Source organism: Barbus barbus, assembly GCF_936440315.1.
Source record: "Barbus barbus genome assembly, chromosome: 46".
In the NCBI taxonomy this organism is placed as follows: domain Eukaryota; kingdom Metazoa; phylum Chordata; class Actinopteri; order Cypriniformes; family Cyprinidae; genus Barbus; species Barbus barbus.
Genome location: NC_136724.1, coordinates 13,530,469 through 13,548,711, shown reverse-complemented (window position 1 = coordinate 13,548,711; position 18,243 = coordinate 13,530,469). Strand labels below are relative to the sequence as shown.

General features: G+C 35.2%; 1 protein-coding gene across 1 annotated transcript in view; it reads right to left on the bottom strand.

The window, feature by feature from the left end:
• Positions 1-18,243, bottom strand: part of LOC306865021 (uncharacterized protein C8orf34 homolog) — a gene marked incomplete at both ends in the record, with an annotated part of 85,873 nt that overhangs the window by 37,390 nt on the left and 30,240 nt on the right. The window contains one exon of the mRNA XM_079409349.1: positions 12,680-12,846. Within this exon, the coding sequence (XP_079265475.1) occupies positions 12,680-12,846 (167 nt within the window). The remainder of the gene's footprint in view (positions 1-12,679; positions 12,847-18,243) is intronic.

Sequence of the window (18,243 nt, the reverse complement as noted above, 5' to 3'; positions counted from 1 at the left end):
TGGTGCACGTTGAGGTTGTTAGTCACTATTTGTAACTCCTAATTGAATAAAGTTCTTCAGACTGTTACATGAATCCCACCAAAACTTACACATATTTATTTTTTTACATTTTAGGAGATTTTAGAGATGTAATTCCATAATCACATAGCCATACCACAGTAAACTATAATAAACGCAGACTACGCAGGCAGACATGACGTTTCCCGATTTACTTCAAAGTTCTCCATGAGTTTATGTTCCATCTCTAGCTCGTAATTATCTGAGCCGGGTAATTGACAGAATTCGCTGTCGAGAAGCTCTATTGACGTCTCAGACTTTGCGCACTTTCCGCATTTGTGTTTCATTAAGACTAAAATGCTACGTTCCAGCACTGTGGTTTAGTCCTCACATGCATACAGCACTTTGAAGTGAGTGGGAAAAGCACTTTTGTTATGCTTTGTAATGAAAACAATATTTTAACTACGTTTATAATTACGGCCCCGGGTCGCCCGTTTCGTTCTCTAAAAAATATTTCTGCCTACCACACTGCAAAAATTTCACGTCTATCATGGCGGGCGATGATAAATGATCTTTCAAAGTTTATATCTTGAGTTAATGAAAGATGGGATTAAGTGGAGTTACACATGACGCAGAGGTTGATGAGGACTGGAAGACTCTGAGGCGCTGACACGTCAGAGACACACACTCTTGTTTAAGTATTAATGACTTAATCAGTTTACGTACAAATCACAATTATTAAAAATGTTAGTTATATTTCATGAATGAGTGATTGTTAAAATTCATAGCAGATATGTACAATATTGCCACCTGCTGGTCAGTTACAATTGATACATACAGACGGTTCTTTGGTACTACATTGAAAAGAAGAAAGATGAATCACTCCAGACAGATAAAGTTCACTAAAGCAGAGATTTACAAACTTTTGGATGCCAAGGTCTCCCAAATTCAATGATCCACTGAATCATTTCCTAAAATATAAATGCAGCTATTTTAAAACATTTACTGGTTGTTACGGGGGATGGGGCGGGGGTTGTTATATTATCAAGACAATATGGTTTAAATAATTGACTGTTGTACATTGTCATTGTACTAAAGTAAAAAAAAAATTATATTATCTGGAAAATATTACTTATAAAAGCAATATATGATTTGATAATATTATTTATCGAAATCAATATTTTATATTGTGCTTTTCACAATACAATATACAATTACTATACACTACAATTAAAAAGTTTGGGATCAGAAAGGGTTTTTTTATGAAATAAATAATTTGTTTACTTAGCAAGTATGCATTACACTGATCAAAAGTAATAGTAAAGATTTTTACATTGTTAGAAAAAAAATTCTGTTTCAGCTAAATGTTTTTTATTTATTTAATTTTTTTACTTTGCATTCAAAGAATCCACATATTAGAACGATTTCTGAAGGATCATGTGACACTGAAGCTTGGAGTAATGTAGCTTTGGCATCCCAGGAATAAATTATATGTTATAAATAAATTATATTAAAATAGAAAACTTATCTTAAATTGTAATACTATTTTAAAATATTACATTTTTACTGTATTGTGTACTGTAGTTTTATTGTCTTACTGTATCAAGTAAATGCTGCCCCCCCCCCCCCCCCCCAGTTCATATAACTGTCAGGCATTTTCAACATCTCCTGATGGCAAAGATAAAAGAAAAACCTCAAAAAGCCTATAACTCATTCAACAACCCCTACATTTATTCTGCAACTCCGGCATATACACCATGCTCGACTGCAAAAATGCTCGACTGTTGATAGCAGAGGTGATGTTCCTGTTATCACACCATGAGGACCAAGAAACAAATCCGATGAACACAGACGCACACACACTCTCAGATAAAACCTACAGGGGCATTGTGTGTAGAATAACATTATTGCAAGATTACAAAACAGAGCATTCATATCCACGACACCTGGACTCAAACGTGATTCACTGTTTGTTACATGTCTGATTTTTAGATATGTTTGTCATTAGGACTGTGGGTTCATTCTTACAATACATCATAGTTTGAGGTTTTCGCTCTACTGTAAATCCTCTAGGGGTCTGTGGGTTACATCATACTCTCACTGGATCTTTTCAGCTGTCATTCAGTTTTTAATAAATGGCTCACTGTGGCCTACACAATCAATCATTGAGCTGCAGCTTGCAGCATCTTGGCACAACTGCACACGATTAGGTAATACATATGCAAGTGTGTGGTAAAAGCCATATAAGAGCAATCATGTTTCATGAGGGGCTTTTCCCCCCTCTTATCAGTGTATAATGCCATATAGTTGCCATAGCCAAGCCTCCCTCATATGAAAGATTGAAGATCACTGTAATTTACACCAGCATGTTCCATCATTATCGGTATCCCTGATAAACACTGTGCATACTGGATACAGTGGTGCATCTCTGTTATTTGTTTAGGCCGTCACCAGGGCAACTGTTGTGTCTCCGCATCCTGGAGAGAGTTCTTGGCGTCAGGGAAGAGCAGAGAGTGGAGACGGCTGCCAAGACAGGCTGCCATTACATCACAAACAAAAGCAGTGCCCTGATCGCTTAATCCACTGCGATCACAACACATCTATAAAATACCAAGAATTAGCATCATCTAGGGGGTTAAAGTGAAATGGATCCAAATGATAACCCGCAGCTTTGCCATTAAAAAGGATCACGTAAAACAGGGTTAATCGCAGCATGATCAACAAGAGTCTTCTTAAAGGCAAAGTATTAAAATACTTTCTTCTATGCTAATGTGAAGGGATTATAAAATGCTTTACTATACTATAGCCATTTATATAGGTTAATTTGTCAGAAATGACGCACTTGCCTCAGTTGTCCTCACAAGGCTCATGCAAAAACATCCAGCGTGACCAGTGTAGTCCGATTTAGTCCGAATCTCATAAACTGGTTCTTTTTAGGGAATCAAAACAAAGAACTTTTCTGTGCTGTCTCATTCACAAACAAATGATTTGTTTTGAGCTTTCAACTCAAGAGATTTTTATTGAATTAACATAGATAGATAGATAACTCCGCGTATATACAAATCAGTCAAAAACCAATAAACCAGAACACAACATTTCCCTCAGCACTTGGAGATTCCCAAAAATTCCCATATTTTCATTTGTTTTTATTGTCAGCCAAACCAACAAACCACACTTCAGAGATTCACGGCTGCTATGTCATCTAGGTCTCTCTGAGCGAGACGAAGTGGGTGTCTCAGATACGGGTGGGCATCCAGTACGAGAGAGCTTCATCCCCCATGAATCCCTCCATATGTGCTTCACCCTCCAGACAATTACAACTCAAGATCTGTGTGAAACCAGTGCACCATTTATCAACTCTGTCTCCTCACCCCACATGAACACCCCTTCATAAATCCATTTCTAATGTTTGAAAGGTGTCAGATGTGACCTGACTCATATTTAGAGTCTATACCAGATAAAAAAGCCGCCACCACAAAATCTGAAATCCTAAACCCTGGCAGAAATAGCTTATTCATCCCGCCGAGATGGCCACAGCTCAGACATGTAAAACAACCTGAGAATAGATCTACACTATTTCTTTTAGTCTCACTTACACACATCTGTCAGCATCTGTCATCGCTAGGATTGACTAGCACAGCAAAAAGGCAACCAGTGTCCCATGAGAGCTCTCTTCAGACATCATTTACTGTAAATGTGCGGCTTCGTCTGTATCTTCATCAAGTTCATGAGGCCATGAAAGTCATAATGGCAATCTTTAGTGTTGTTCTGGCATGGTAGAGCACTGATGTCTTGGGAAAAGGGTTTTCTACCATGTTGGTTTATTAGCTAACCAAAAGACAACAAAATGCTGCCAAAAACAGGGTTTTGCTTCAAAAAACCCATTTGTGGTTGACTGTGTGCAGACGATATATATGAGTGGCCCCACGTGTATTTATCTCATATACAAAAGTTGTGAGTCATTTTCCACTGAGACGGCTTTTGTTTATTAATTTGTTTATACAAAGATCTTATTCTTTAGTCTCAATAATCCCAGAATAAAAGGAGACTTTAGGTCGGCAACAGTTTTATGAATGTCATATATAATTTTCCAGATAACTAATGTCATATTTTTGTAACCCTTTATAAATAATGGTATGTCTATGTCAGCAAATGCACTTTGGTTCATTTTACTTCAACAGTTCAAGCAGTTCATATAAAGGAAAACATATCTATGATGTCCCTCTAGTGGTAAAATCTGATATTATTAGTCAAACTATAATAGTAATATACTATGTCTAATAATAATAATAATAATAATACCAAACATAAACTAATATAATATATTATTTAGTAATTAATACTAAGTTTTATATTATAATTATATTTAAAAAATGTGCTACCCATTAATCTAACAAAAATAACTGATCAATATGCATGAACAATATAACTGTTACTACTGAGTAACATAGTTGACAGGTAACAATTAAAAATGTAAGTAAATAAGTAAATAAATAAATAAGTAAAAAAATATTTATTTATTTATTTATTTTTTTAGAGAACAGATTTAAGAAGTTTTTTTTGGCTGTTTTACAAAGTTAAACAAACAAACAAACGAACGAACATGAACGAAAGTGATGTGATAAAGTGATGGGATATTTTTACATAATACAGGTTGGACAGATATATGGAATATTACAAATATATGTACTATATTAATAATACATATACAAAAAGTTCAAAAACAATTTAAATATTCATATAGTTTAGCTTGGAGGACAAAATGGACAAAATGTATGACACACACAAATAAAATGATACAAAATAATTATATATAAATAAATATATATATACAACTCATAAAATGAACTTATTAATTGCTAATGAAACTAGAGCAGCTGCACAAGCTCTGATGACCAGCCAATAGCTGGATTAATATCTATAGAAAATGTTGTAATATCACATACCTCTATATATCGTCAGGAGATACTAGCATTAATTTTGTATCCTGTATATGTTTTTTGTTTCTCAAACAAAAGACAGTAGCTGCTGCATTGTATGAATCACAGAGGTCTACACTTTCAGCTAAAAATCTTCTGTACTGTACTATTGAAGAAAAACATTTTTTTTTATCTCAGATGGTCTGAGGGCGAGTAAAAATGCAGTTAAATTAAACATTCTGTCCAACATTTGAGTGATATGAAAGCATGCTGTACCCTATTGATAAAAATGTAATATTTCAAATAAAATAAACAAAATACCGGGATGAACAGAATTAAGAAGCTCTCCTCAGTTTTCCCTGAAGCTGTGTTATATTAAAAATGAATTTCATTGCAGTTTCACCAAACTGCCAGAGGAGCAAGACAATTAGAGCAGCACAGCGGCTGATTCCCTCAAGTGCCCAGTCAATATGCTCAGTAAACAGCCTGAGCAGCAGCTCCACTGAATGCATGATAAACTGAGGGAAACCAGTGGGCTGAAGACATCAGGTTCAAGGTTTATTCATTAGCATAATTACACTCTCTTGAATTGCGTTAATTTCTCTATAGAGCATTTAGCAAGGTGGGGAGAGGGTCTAAAACACAATTACACCGTATTTTCTCCAGAGACACAGGCATCAGTGACTGATGGGCTCAAATGGTTCTCACAGCAATGCTGCACATACGCCAAAGCTGTTTATGGCAAACAGGAGGGGAGGAGAGCTTCGATGAGAAGCTTTAGAACAGAACAATATTGACAATAATACAGTTTAAGAAATCTTGCTCGTATCTCCACCACCAGAGGTCAGTATAAGCACATGCAAACTTCAGATATATCATTTGACATGGGAATGAAAGGGGCCAAATTCATAGCTACTACAAGCAAACAGATACCTTTTTAGTTTTAATTCTTGTAAAAAGAGAAATCCTGACTGTTATATGTCAAAATGTTGTCAATTCATCTGTATTAATATTAATGATAATACTAAATTACATCCCAATATTATCAGCTTACACTACAAGTCAAAAGTTTGGAATAATTATGTTTTTTTATGTTTTATGTTTCAATGTATGATTTTTTAAAAAGACGTCTGAACAATTGTCAGAACAGTTGTGCTGCTTAATATTTTTGTGGAAAAAAAAAACTTTTATTCAGCAAGGATGCATTAAATTGAAAGTAAAAACATATGTTAGAAAATATTTTTATTTGTCTGGAGACTAGAGTAATGGCTTGAAATCTTGGATGAAAATATGCCATCACAGGAATAAATTATATTTTACAATATATTCAAATAGAAAACAATTATTTTACATTGTAATAAATACAGCCTTAGTCAGCATATACAGACATTTAAAATAACATTAAAACATTAAAAAATATTAATTACTCCAAACCTTTGACTGCTAGTGTATAACTACACTATAAGGCATTGTATAAAGATATTATACATACAATATAAAACTTATAGTAGTTCTTTTATACAACCTATACTCCAAATATTAATAATTGATGTGAAGTAATGATTTTGAGTAAAGACTGCTAATGTAAACTTGATTTGTCTACTGCATCCACTTAAGTTCCATTGTTTATTCAGCTTAATTTGTTTAGTTTCATTTCAAAATTTAAATGGTTTAAGGCAACAGGTTTCTACACAAATCAACTAATTTGGGTTGTGTAACTTCTCCTTACATATTTAAAACTGTATGGCCAGAATAAAAGCTACAATGTCTCCTATCAAATTATTTGATTATCTTTTCAGATTAACTTTTAATAGGAACACATTTGTATTCTGAGGTAATATTGTTTCCAGCACAATCAAAAGGGCTTAATTAAGCACATGACAGTGGTTGTGACCTTTGCAGTTCTCTGTGATGATGCACTAATGAGACTGAGGGTCACACTGTTGTCTGCTTTAGGTCAGGAGGGACCACAGGACTGACACAAGAAAAGAGATCCAAAGACGCAGTGTCTCACTCCCGTCTCAATGACTCTGTCCCATCTGTTCACTGTTTATCTGAGTTCGTCTGGCATGGTGTTCGATAAGAGTGATGAGCCCATGCCACTACCAGACACCAGGAACTCCATCAGCCTGCAACTACTGAGAGCAGTTCATCTGAGAGCCATATATCCTTATATATATATATATATATATCATCAAATCAATACATCTGTAATCATTTGGAGTAAAATGCTTTTTGCCTGCACACATACTGTTACACAACATCTCTGCAAACAGTATCCAATATCTATTTAAAGCACCAGAGCAAGTAAGTAAGAGGAGTGTGCTTGGCCTCATTTAAATTAATGTAAGTACTACTACTACTACTACTACTACTATTACTGCTGCTGCACATTTCAATACAATATTGGGGAGTTCAACCATCTTGGAAAAATTAGATTTTTTTATTTTAATTTATTTTTTATTTATTTATTTAGTCTTTTGCCAGTTAAATAATGAGTTAAAAAGAGGTGTTATAAAATGTTTTTTGAGGGATGTCAAAATGAATGTGCACTTAAAATATTACAGAATATGCTTAATGAAGTGATTTTAACGTTCACAATATTCAATAATATTTGTAAAAAAAAATCTAAACCATCCATATTTCTTTAATATTAAAAGTGCACATTCATTTTGTATTTATGCACATTTATTTAATAGCGATACACGCACACATACATACATACACATTTTTAATTAGGTAATTAAATAATTAAACAAGTACAAAAAAAAAAACAAAATTACAATCTAATTAAAAGTACATAGTAATATTTCTTTAGATCACTGATAATTTACAGTCAAATATTTTACTGTGTATATAAGCCAATTCAATTTTTGTTAAAAATATTATTTTTTGAAATAATACTAATAACACTAACATTTCATTCATAATATTTATATAATATGAGTTTCTAGTCACATATTTTATATATTGATATATTCTCTATGTGGAAATAAATAGTTATTTAAGGAAGGGGATAATCATATTTGAAGGTCCTTGACATTCAAAATTTTGAAAACCTGGTCTATTGCAAATTATGGCATATGTAGTAATATACAGTGCCCTCCAAAAGTATTGGAACAGTAAATACAAAATTGCTCTGTTGGCAGTGGAGTAAAGACATTTACAAATATGATTAAAAGATGAATATGAGACAAAATTACAGAATGTCACATTTTATTATTGGGTGATTCAACACACAGATGTTTTACCAGCTAAGAAGATCAGCACTTTTAGAGTTTCATCCCTCTATCTGATGTGAGCACAAGTATTGGAACAGTTGCCTCACAGGTCTTTCTAAGTGATCAGCTGTGTCCTGTTGCATTAATTCTTCAGATATTAAAAGAAGTTAAAAAAGATATTAAAAAAGTACTAGTAGTGTAGTAGTATAGTATTCTGTACATAGCCATAGACATTTTCTTTTGCCGTGATTGGGTTATTGGGCTGCTAAGGGGGTAAAGAGGCTTTCTAGCGGGCACTCAAGTGAGCTTCTTTAATGACAAGTGCAAGTGGAAACTTTCAGAGAGCTCTACAACATGCTCTCTCGGTCAAAGAACTCAAACTAAACTTAATTAAGTGGGAGTTTTAATGAGCAAACACTAATAGTCAGAGAAAAGACTCATGGAATGATAGAGAACAGAAAAAGGTTGTTGAAATATCACTAAAGTATTCCCATCCCAGCTCCGCACGCTCTCTCTGCTGCTGCCTCAGAGCAAAGAAAATCTCATTATCTCCCAGCATCCTCTGCAGGAGAAAGCCTCAGTGCAGCAGTTCAGCTCACCAGGTCGCTGCTAACAGACACGCACAACCAAGGGAACACCGCATCCCACAAAAAGAACAAAACAAAATCAGCCCCAGACAGCTCTCTGTGTGGAGTGTCAGAAGGCAAACTCTTTACCCTCACAAACGAAACAAGAACACAACCGGCACTTGATGTAAAGCTTCTTCAGTACCACTTTCAGGAATAAACGCTGATGCTTGAAAAGGTTATTTAAAGGGATAGTTCGCTCAGAAATGAAAAGTCTGACATCATTTCTTCATCCTCATGTTGTTCCAAACCATTCTGTGGGACACAAAAGTAGATGCTATAGATGTAGCATTTCTAAGTTGAAGAGTACAATGAGAGTGAAAAGTGACCAGGAAAAAAAAGGTTCTGAAAGCACCATAAAAGTGGTTCAAACAAACAATTTTTAAGTTGTTATTTACTCAAAACCTTGCCTTGATAGTCTCGAATTAGAGCGATGGTCACCATTCACATTCAATGTATGAAAAAAGCAGCATGAATTTTCCACAAAATATCTCCTTTTGTGTCCCACATAAAACAGAATGAAGGTTTTAAAACAAAAGGTGAGCAATCGATGACAGTGTTCATTTTTGGGTGAACGACCGTTTGCAAAGAAAAGTAAACATTAGCATATCTTAAAAAGAATTATGTAAATATTGTAGTTAATGCTCTGTTTTTCGGACACTTAATTTCATGTTAACTGAAATAAATTGCAAGTAAATGAAAATTAAAATTATAGTTTATATTTATGTTAAATACAATTTTGATGAACTTTAAAATGTAAATATAACATAAATTAAATAAAAATGAAATTAAAGGCTACTTGAGTGCAATTTAATATACTATATGTACAGGTCCTTCTCAAAAAATTAGCATATTGTGATAAAGTTCATTATTTTCTGTAATGTACTGATAAACATTTAGACTTTCATATATTTTAGATTCATTACAACACAACTGAAGTAGTTCAAGCCTTTTATTGTTTTAATATTGATGATTTTGGCATACAGCTCATGAAAACCCAAAATTCCTATCTCAAAAAATTAGCATATATATATATATACATGTGTTTGTATTTATATATACATAATAAATATACACAGTACACGCTCATATATTATGTAAACACAAACTTTTATTTTGGATGTGATTAATCATTTGACAGCACTAATATATATATTGTGATCAGCTGTGTCCTGTTGCATTAATTCTTCAGATATTAAAAGCAGGGAATGTGTCGTATCAGTTATATCCATTACTTCTGCATTCTGAATCTTGCATTCGATGATGACACACAAACCAGGATGAAGATGAGGGAGCTGACTTTGAGAGAAAAGCAAGCAATGTGGATGCTAAAAGAAAAGAGGAAGTCAATTAGAGCTATAGCAAAAACAAAGGGCATGGAGAAATCAAGAGTTTGGAAACCACCAGTGACCCCAGCAACCAACAACGACCTGATCGGCTGAGAAAACAACAGTAGTTGATGACAGACAAATCATAAAAGCTGTGAAAATGAATCCTAAAAGACGTGTCTGTAAAATCACCAACAACTTCCAGAAAGCTGGGGTGATGCTCTGACAATCTACTGTCCTCAGGAGACTTTCAAACAGAATTACAGATTCTACACAGCAAGATGCAAACCTCTGACCAGCACCAAAAATAGAAAGGCAAGATTAGAGTTTGCAAAAAAGCCCAAAAGGTGAGCCAGAAGAGTTTTGGAAGTGTGTTTATGGACCGATGAGACAAAGATGAACCTTTAAGTGATGGGGAAAGCAGAAATGTGGAGAAAAAAAGGGAACTGCAAATGATCCCAAGCATACAGCCTCATCTGTAAAGCATGGTGGAGGTGGTGTCATGGCATGGGCATGCATGGCTGTCACTGGAACAGGTCCTCTCAACTTTACTGATGACTTAATGTATGATGACTGTAGCAGAATGAATTTGGAAGGGTACAAAACCATCTTGCCTACCAATATTCAAGAAAATGCCACCAGATTCATTGGGAAGTGCTTCATATTGCATCAGGACAATGACCCAAAACACCCTGCCAGTTCAGTCAAGGAATTTATAAGGGCAAAGAAATGGAACATCTTAGATTGCCCAAGTCAATCTCCAGATTTAAATCCGATTGAACATGAATTTCACCAGCTGAAGAGGAGAGTAAAGGCAGAAACTCTCCAAAAACAAGCAACAATTGGAATTGGCTGCATTAAAGGCTGGGAAAAGTATTTCAAAGGATGAGACCAAGAGTCTGGTGATGTCTATGGGTCACAGACTCACTGCTGTGATTGTGTGCAAGGGATCTGCAACTAAATAATAGCTTTTAATCTTTTATATCTGCCTTATGTTCAACTGTCCCAATACTTATGCTCACATCAATGAGTGGGATGAACTATAAAAGTGCTGTTCTTTTTATTTGGTAAAACATGTATGTGTTGAAACGGCTAATTATAAAATGTGACATTCTGTAGTTTTGTCTCATATTCATCTTTTAATCATATTTGCAAATGTCTTGACTCCACAGCCAACAGAGCAATTTTGTCTTTACTGTTCCAATACTTATGAAGGGCACTGTATATTTAGGCCTATGTATATATTCAATACTACTAAATGCTTCTTTTGCACATGGATACCTCTTTAAAAGTGTTTTAAATTAGTTACAAGTCATAAAAAATTAAGTTAAGACATAAATTAAGTTCTGCTTTTAACAAACTGAAATACTTCTTATATTCAAGCTTTAATTCTATTCACATTTGAAAACGGCAGATTTGACCCATGCAAGTACAGGTTGAGTTTTGTGTGGGAGGCGCTGGGTTACGTCTTACACCCATGCAGGGACCAACATGCTAACACTACAGAGCTAAACTGCTACAAAGCTCTGGTACCTGAGGGGTGGTCTGGCACCGGCACAGAAACAGGGACTTAGGATGTCACGCTCATGTAATCATTGGAGCAGCGAGGATAAATCATAGTGATTCATAGGGATTCTAAAAATAACAATCTGTTGAGAATAGTATAATACAATCCACGGCCATTTGTCCTTGTTTTTCCAAGTATAATTTTATGACTGTGCTGTTTGCTGATGTCTGCTTATCCATCTGTAATCCGTGGTCTATAACCATATATATATATATATATTGTTACTTTGGTATTATTTATATAATATTGCAATATTTATTCATATTTTTAATTAGCTTTTATTTTTACATTTTCAGTTTTCATTTGAATTTTAATACAATTTTTAGTAATTTTATGTGCATTTGTCAATTTGATTAGTTTTATTTAGCTTTATTTTTATTTAAGTATTAATTTTATTACTCAAACCCATAAAAAATGTTGTTTTAAATAAATGTTTTTCATTGAATATTTATATTTTATACTATTTCAGCTTTATTTCAGTTATTAAAAATGATTTTTAATAGTTTGTGTGACTACTTAACAGTTATAATAGTTTGACTTAACAATAGTGCAACACTGATATGGTGTAGTATATGTAGAATATATTATAGCCTAGTAGAATAATCTGAATTTATCAACAACAATAATTTAGTAGTTTTAATAGTTTACATAGCTGAATCTTTTGTGAAAGATCATTTTCAGCACAATTATTGGTCTTTTAGTGCCATTCTACTAATTCACAATACATATTAAAAGAATTTTATAAATAATATATGCTACTTGTAAGCTCTCTCTCTCTCTCTCTCTCTCTCTCATGAAAATATGAAATCTTAGTAACAGCACACATATGAGGAGATAGTCTTTAGATGATGCTGAATGTGCTTCAGTAATCAAAAGGCATTCAGGACACAATTTCACAAAAATCACACAAAATCAGTGGTGATATAAGCAACAAACATGTAATTGTGTTTGGGTATGTGTGAGAATATGATTGCTGTAGATTATGAGGAGGAATATCTGTGCGTGTGTGTTCGCTCATTACCCAGCAGCTCCATGGCATCATCCTCATCTTCCATCTCGTCTTCAGTGACTGAGGGGGCCGAGTCAGGCATGGAGTCAAACGAGTCCTGAGACAACATGGCTGCCAGAAGTTTCTTGTGATTCTGTTGCTGCTGTTTTAGGCCTTTACCCCTAGTCTCCATTTTCAGGCTGCAGACAGAGAGCGAAAGAGAGAGGAAACTGATTAGAGCTTTAACATCTAGAACAGTGGGTCCTTTGAAGAGGTCTTAGAAAACCATATGAGGTAGCTTAATTTTACAAATTTTAATTTCTAGCTCTGGAAAAATGATGTCAATTAATAAATCATCAATTAATGAAAATGCCATAGACAGAAAGACAACATCAAATTGTCAAAAATTCTAGTGAGGAATACTACACTACTACGTCATGTTCATCTTCTGCTAAGGCTTCATTGCAGGAAGTACTGTATACATTCTTCTCCATGTAATATTTATGTAGTTGCATAATATTTACACATTGTCTCTTCTTTATATATCTGTTTTTATACATCAGAATGTCTCATTGCAGGTCTGTCCTTCAAATTAAATGGGACTCAGCTCAATTTCAGCTTGGCATCTGAGCAGGAGTCCATCATTCACCATCATTCTAAACAATCACTGAGCTGTAATATCCTTCTATCCTGAACTTTATATGAGAGAAAAAAAGAGAAAACTGACTTAAGATCAGCTGAAATCAACAGGCTGTCATCTCAGCAACAGACTTCAAAGTCATTCTCCAATCTTTCTTCCACAATTAACTTCTGCCTAAGGAGTCTATGCGATAGTGTACTGTTCACTCATAAAAATAAAGCTTCTTTATTGGCATAAAGAACAAATAATGTACTTTTATCTATATTACAAATCTTTAAATCATTAAAATAGCCAGTAAATAGGGTTCACTCCTGGGCCAAAAATACCAGATCAATTATTCAATGTTAAGCAAATTGATGAAGAAATAAATTGAATGAACAATGAACATATGCTGCACTTTGCATGCCTATACTGGCAAAATTATTCCCAAGTCTCAATAACAAATAGCGACAAAAATAGTCTGCAGAGGTTTAATTTGATTGGTATCTTATTGAAATTACATTATTATTTGGGGGAAGTCGTGGCCTAATGGTTAGAGAGTCGGACTCGCAATCGAAAGGTTGCGGGTTCGAGTCCCCAGCCGGCAGGGATTGTAGGTGGGGGGAGTGAATGTCCAGCGCTCTCTCCACCCTCAATACCACGACTGAGGTGCCCTTGAGCAAGGCACCGAACCCCCAATTGCTCCCCGGGCGCTGCAGCATGGCTGCCCACTGCTCCGGGTGTGTGTTCACGGTGTGTGTGTGTGTGCATTTCTTCACTACTCACTGCTGTGTGTGTGCACTTGGATGGGTTAAACGCAGAGCACCAATTTCGAGTATGGGTCACCATACTTGACAATACGTCACGACTTTAAATACGTCACGACTTTTATTCACAGATAATCGAAAGGTTAAGGCCAAAGCAGAGTGGTTTTAATATCCTGAGTTGAACATTACTATGCTAATGGCTATGCTAATACCGCACATCTCTCTACTATGAATCATTTAGCCCTTTTCACCTTTTTTCCCTAATTGGGTGTCACTCAGCCAATTCCCAACTCTCCAGTAGTGTACTACAGTGTCAGCAATGCTGCGACACATGTCCCCGTGCTCATAAACATTCATATGAGCACATATTTCACTGTATGAAACACAAGAAGAAACAAAGAGTATTCAGAACAGATACTGTTTACATTTTCACTGTATTCTGCATTGCATGGAAATATTTTGTAGGCCTTTTGCTGTATTTCACAGTAGAGAAGGGGAATGACCAGGATCAAGACAATACTGTACAAGCCAGATTTGAACCTGAAATTCCCACATGAGCACTATAGCTCGATAAATAATAAGCAACAACTAAACAAAAACAGCCACGTACCATGGTACTGTCACGAATCCTGGCCATGCTCTTCCGTTAACTCGCCACCAGATGTCACTCACTCACCACATGGACTCGTACAGCACACTGGACTACAGTTCCCACAATACATTGCACTGACGACACGCACAGCTGTTCTCTATCTCGCCCACACCTGATCATCATTTCAATCACCACCACACACCATATAAGCCTGGGACTTGCTCTTGCTCGGGGCCGAGTATTGTTTAGCATTTATCACTCCCCAAGCGATAGCTACTTTACAGAGCCATATTCTTAGTCTTGTCTTGTCTTGTCTTGCCTTGCCTTGTTTATCTTGCCGTGTCTGACCCTGCCTTTGTTTCCTGGATTTACCCCTTTGCCTTGCCGTTTGGACTCTGTTCGTCCCCGTTTGGATTATTGCTCTCAACTCTGGATTATCTCTCTGCCTTGCCCCTTTGGATACTGTTCGCTGATCGTTGACCCACGCTTGCTCCACGGATTGCTCTGTCTTGCCTCTGCCATACCTGTCTGCTGTCTCCCGACCCTGCCTGTATGACCATGTTTAGTAATAAAGCTTTGCATATGGATCCGCACGTCTCATGTCTCATCAGCCCCGTAACAGGTACATATCTGGTGTACTGTGTAAATACCATGGCGTATGAATAAAGTAAACTGGTATTTAATTCAGTATCATGGTTCTGTTTAAATGTCCACTAGTGAACATGTTTCCATTATATATTTTTCTAATTTAATGTCACTGTTTTCCAATACAAAGTATTATTAGTGACCTAGGAATAAAGCAGAATCTTTCATATTTCTTTCTCATTTAATGTCATAAAGTTCCCATTTTTTCACTTTTGAACAAACCCAAAACGGTGGTGATGGAACAACAACATTTCAAAAATATTCAAGTAGAAATATTTCAATGCTTTTGCATTCTCACGTAAAATGGTTGCATTCCCCGAGAAGGTCTGCGTCCACTTACAACACTTTTGTGTTTTGTTGCAAAGCACTTGTGGTCTCTCGCAAAACGTTTGCACTCTCTCACAAAACTTCTACTGTACATTTCCCCAAGAAACATTTCATTTGCTCATAAAAATGCCAAGTTCTCTCATGAAACTCTAGATGGCACAGGCTGATGAGTCCTTAATGTAAACTGATGATATTCACATCGTTAAATGACTTGGCACAAGCTGATTGGTTCATGTTGCATTCGCAGCCAATGAGCTTGCTACTTTTCAATTAAATGGATGGTTAGCATTCACTAGAGCATTTCAAAGAGCTCAGAAACCCTCCATCTTCCCCAGCTCCACCTGTATAGATCTGCTAGGGGGTATTATATATGCTATTTGTGCAGCAGCAGTTTGTCTTTAATACTTACAGCACCATATCAGCATATGTTTTGGTAGTAGCAAGTTCCTGTATTTCCTTTGCAGCAGCAATAATCTACAACTACAGCAATAACCAACAGCAGCAGCAGTGTAGCAGATCTACTCTGCCAAGACCAAATACATTGACATATCCATTACCATGCTAAAATCTTCAGAGATCTTTCATGATAGAAATATTTGAGTTCTTTCGCAAAGCATTTGTACTCTGCTGAGAAACTTTACATTTACTCACAAAACTTAAATACATTCTCTCGCAAAATGTTTGTGCTCTCTCAGAAAGTTTTTACTGTATACATTCCCCCAATAAACTTTATATTCACTCATAAAAATGCAAAAAAATTTGTTCCGCCAAGAAATTTACATTTGCTCTGAAAACTTTTGTGACTGAAATAACATTAGGTGGGAGGCAAAACTATATTTCAATGATTGAAATATAGTTTCATCATTCTTTTGAGAATGGATGAAAAGTTTCTCTGTAAACGCAATTCTTTTGCAAGAAAAAGCTTTTTCCTATCATTTTGTTCATGTCCCTTAAAAACACCCTTTTAATTCCAGGTTCAAATTAGATTAATCATTCATTTGAATGATAATTAATAATCCTTAATTATTCATTTTCAATGCAATCTCAGTTTTTTGGAACCCTACTGTACACTGTAAAAAAAAAAATCTGTAGTTTTACTAAATAATTTTGGCAGCTGTGGTTGCCAGAATAATTTTGTAAAAAATACAGAAAAACTGTAAACACATTTACAGAACAAAACTGTAAATTACAGTTTGAATGTAAACCACTAAATTCGACAACACACACTGCAATTAAAATCTGTTTTGTACCTTTAACATACTGACAACCACCATAATAGTGCAGGTGGTAAAAGAGAAAGCCACATGAAGAATCAAAGCTCATCACAAGTAGCTTCGCCACAAGCAGAAGTATATACTAATATATAGAAGGTACACTATATATTCATAGTCCTTCATGCAAACACAAAACACCATCTTGGTAACACACATGATACTTAAATAATGCAATAAACTTTCAATAAACAACAGAATATGTAACATAAAGCCCAAATGTACATAACTGATAACATAAACTATTAAAAAACATGATTATTAAAACAATATACTTTCACGCAGTGAATTCTGGTAGTTTTTGACTGTAAATTATACATCAATTTATTATTTTTTAGTCCTAAAAACTGTACAATTAACAGCATTTTACTGTAAAATTACATGAAATGTCTGGTTAGATCTTTTACAGTTTTTCCTTGTACATAGTACGGGAACATACTGTTAACCTATTAACAGGTTTTTTTCAGTAGCATTTTTACAAAATTTTACAGTTAAAATTACACTTATTTTTTTACAGGGTAATATATTCAAATAAAACGAACAGACTATCACAGTAAGAGTATGAACCGATGAAAGCTCTGAAAACAAAATATGCTATTCATTCTGTGGGCAGAGAGCTGTATGAATCCATCACTCCATTAAACCTCTATGGCACTACATTAATTGTTTCATGCATAGAAGAGCAAAACAATCATTTTCACAATAGCATTCAGCCCACAATATCTCAGTATAAAAAACAGGACAGGACCCTGGTAGAGTTTCACATTAATACAAATGTTACTGTAGTGACAACTCCAGCTCAGTCTGGCTTAAATAGGTGGAATTAGTGACCTGATTTATCCTGTCATTTCACTTAATAAGGCACTTGTTCTAGTGGAGGGGAATGCGGTAAACAGAGTGCAGTGAAGCACAGCTGATACAAATAATGATTTAGAAACAAGTTTCATAAATGGAAACATTCAATTTACTCATTTCTGCTCCTGTCATGCAGAAGAGCTTGTCTCACATATGGGGCCCGACCAGGGTTCAAATCATTAGACCGTTTCAAACAATGAATCTGCGGCTGCTCTACTAAAATAAAATGAAAGTGAGAGCGTATTTCTTCAGATGAATGCAATTTAATGAAACTATGTAAGCCCTTGCGTGGGTTGGTATGGAGACGTGAAGCCTTGTTAGACAGAACTAAATTTGTACTGTTGAACTGCTGTCGCGTTCCTGTGGGATGAGAAACTCTCCACAATGTCCTCCTGGCAGAACAGATTGTATCCACAGAATCAAGACCACAAAACCAAAGCTGAGAATGAAGTAATATGGAATAACCATGATGTAAATAGCTTGAAATTACACAGACCACAAGGGCCACGAGGAGTCAACTG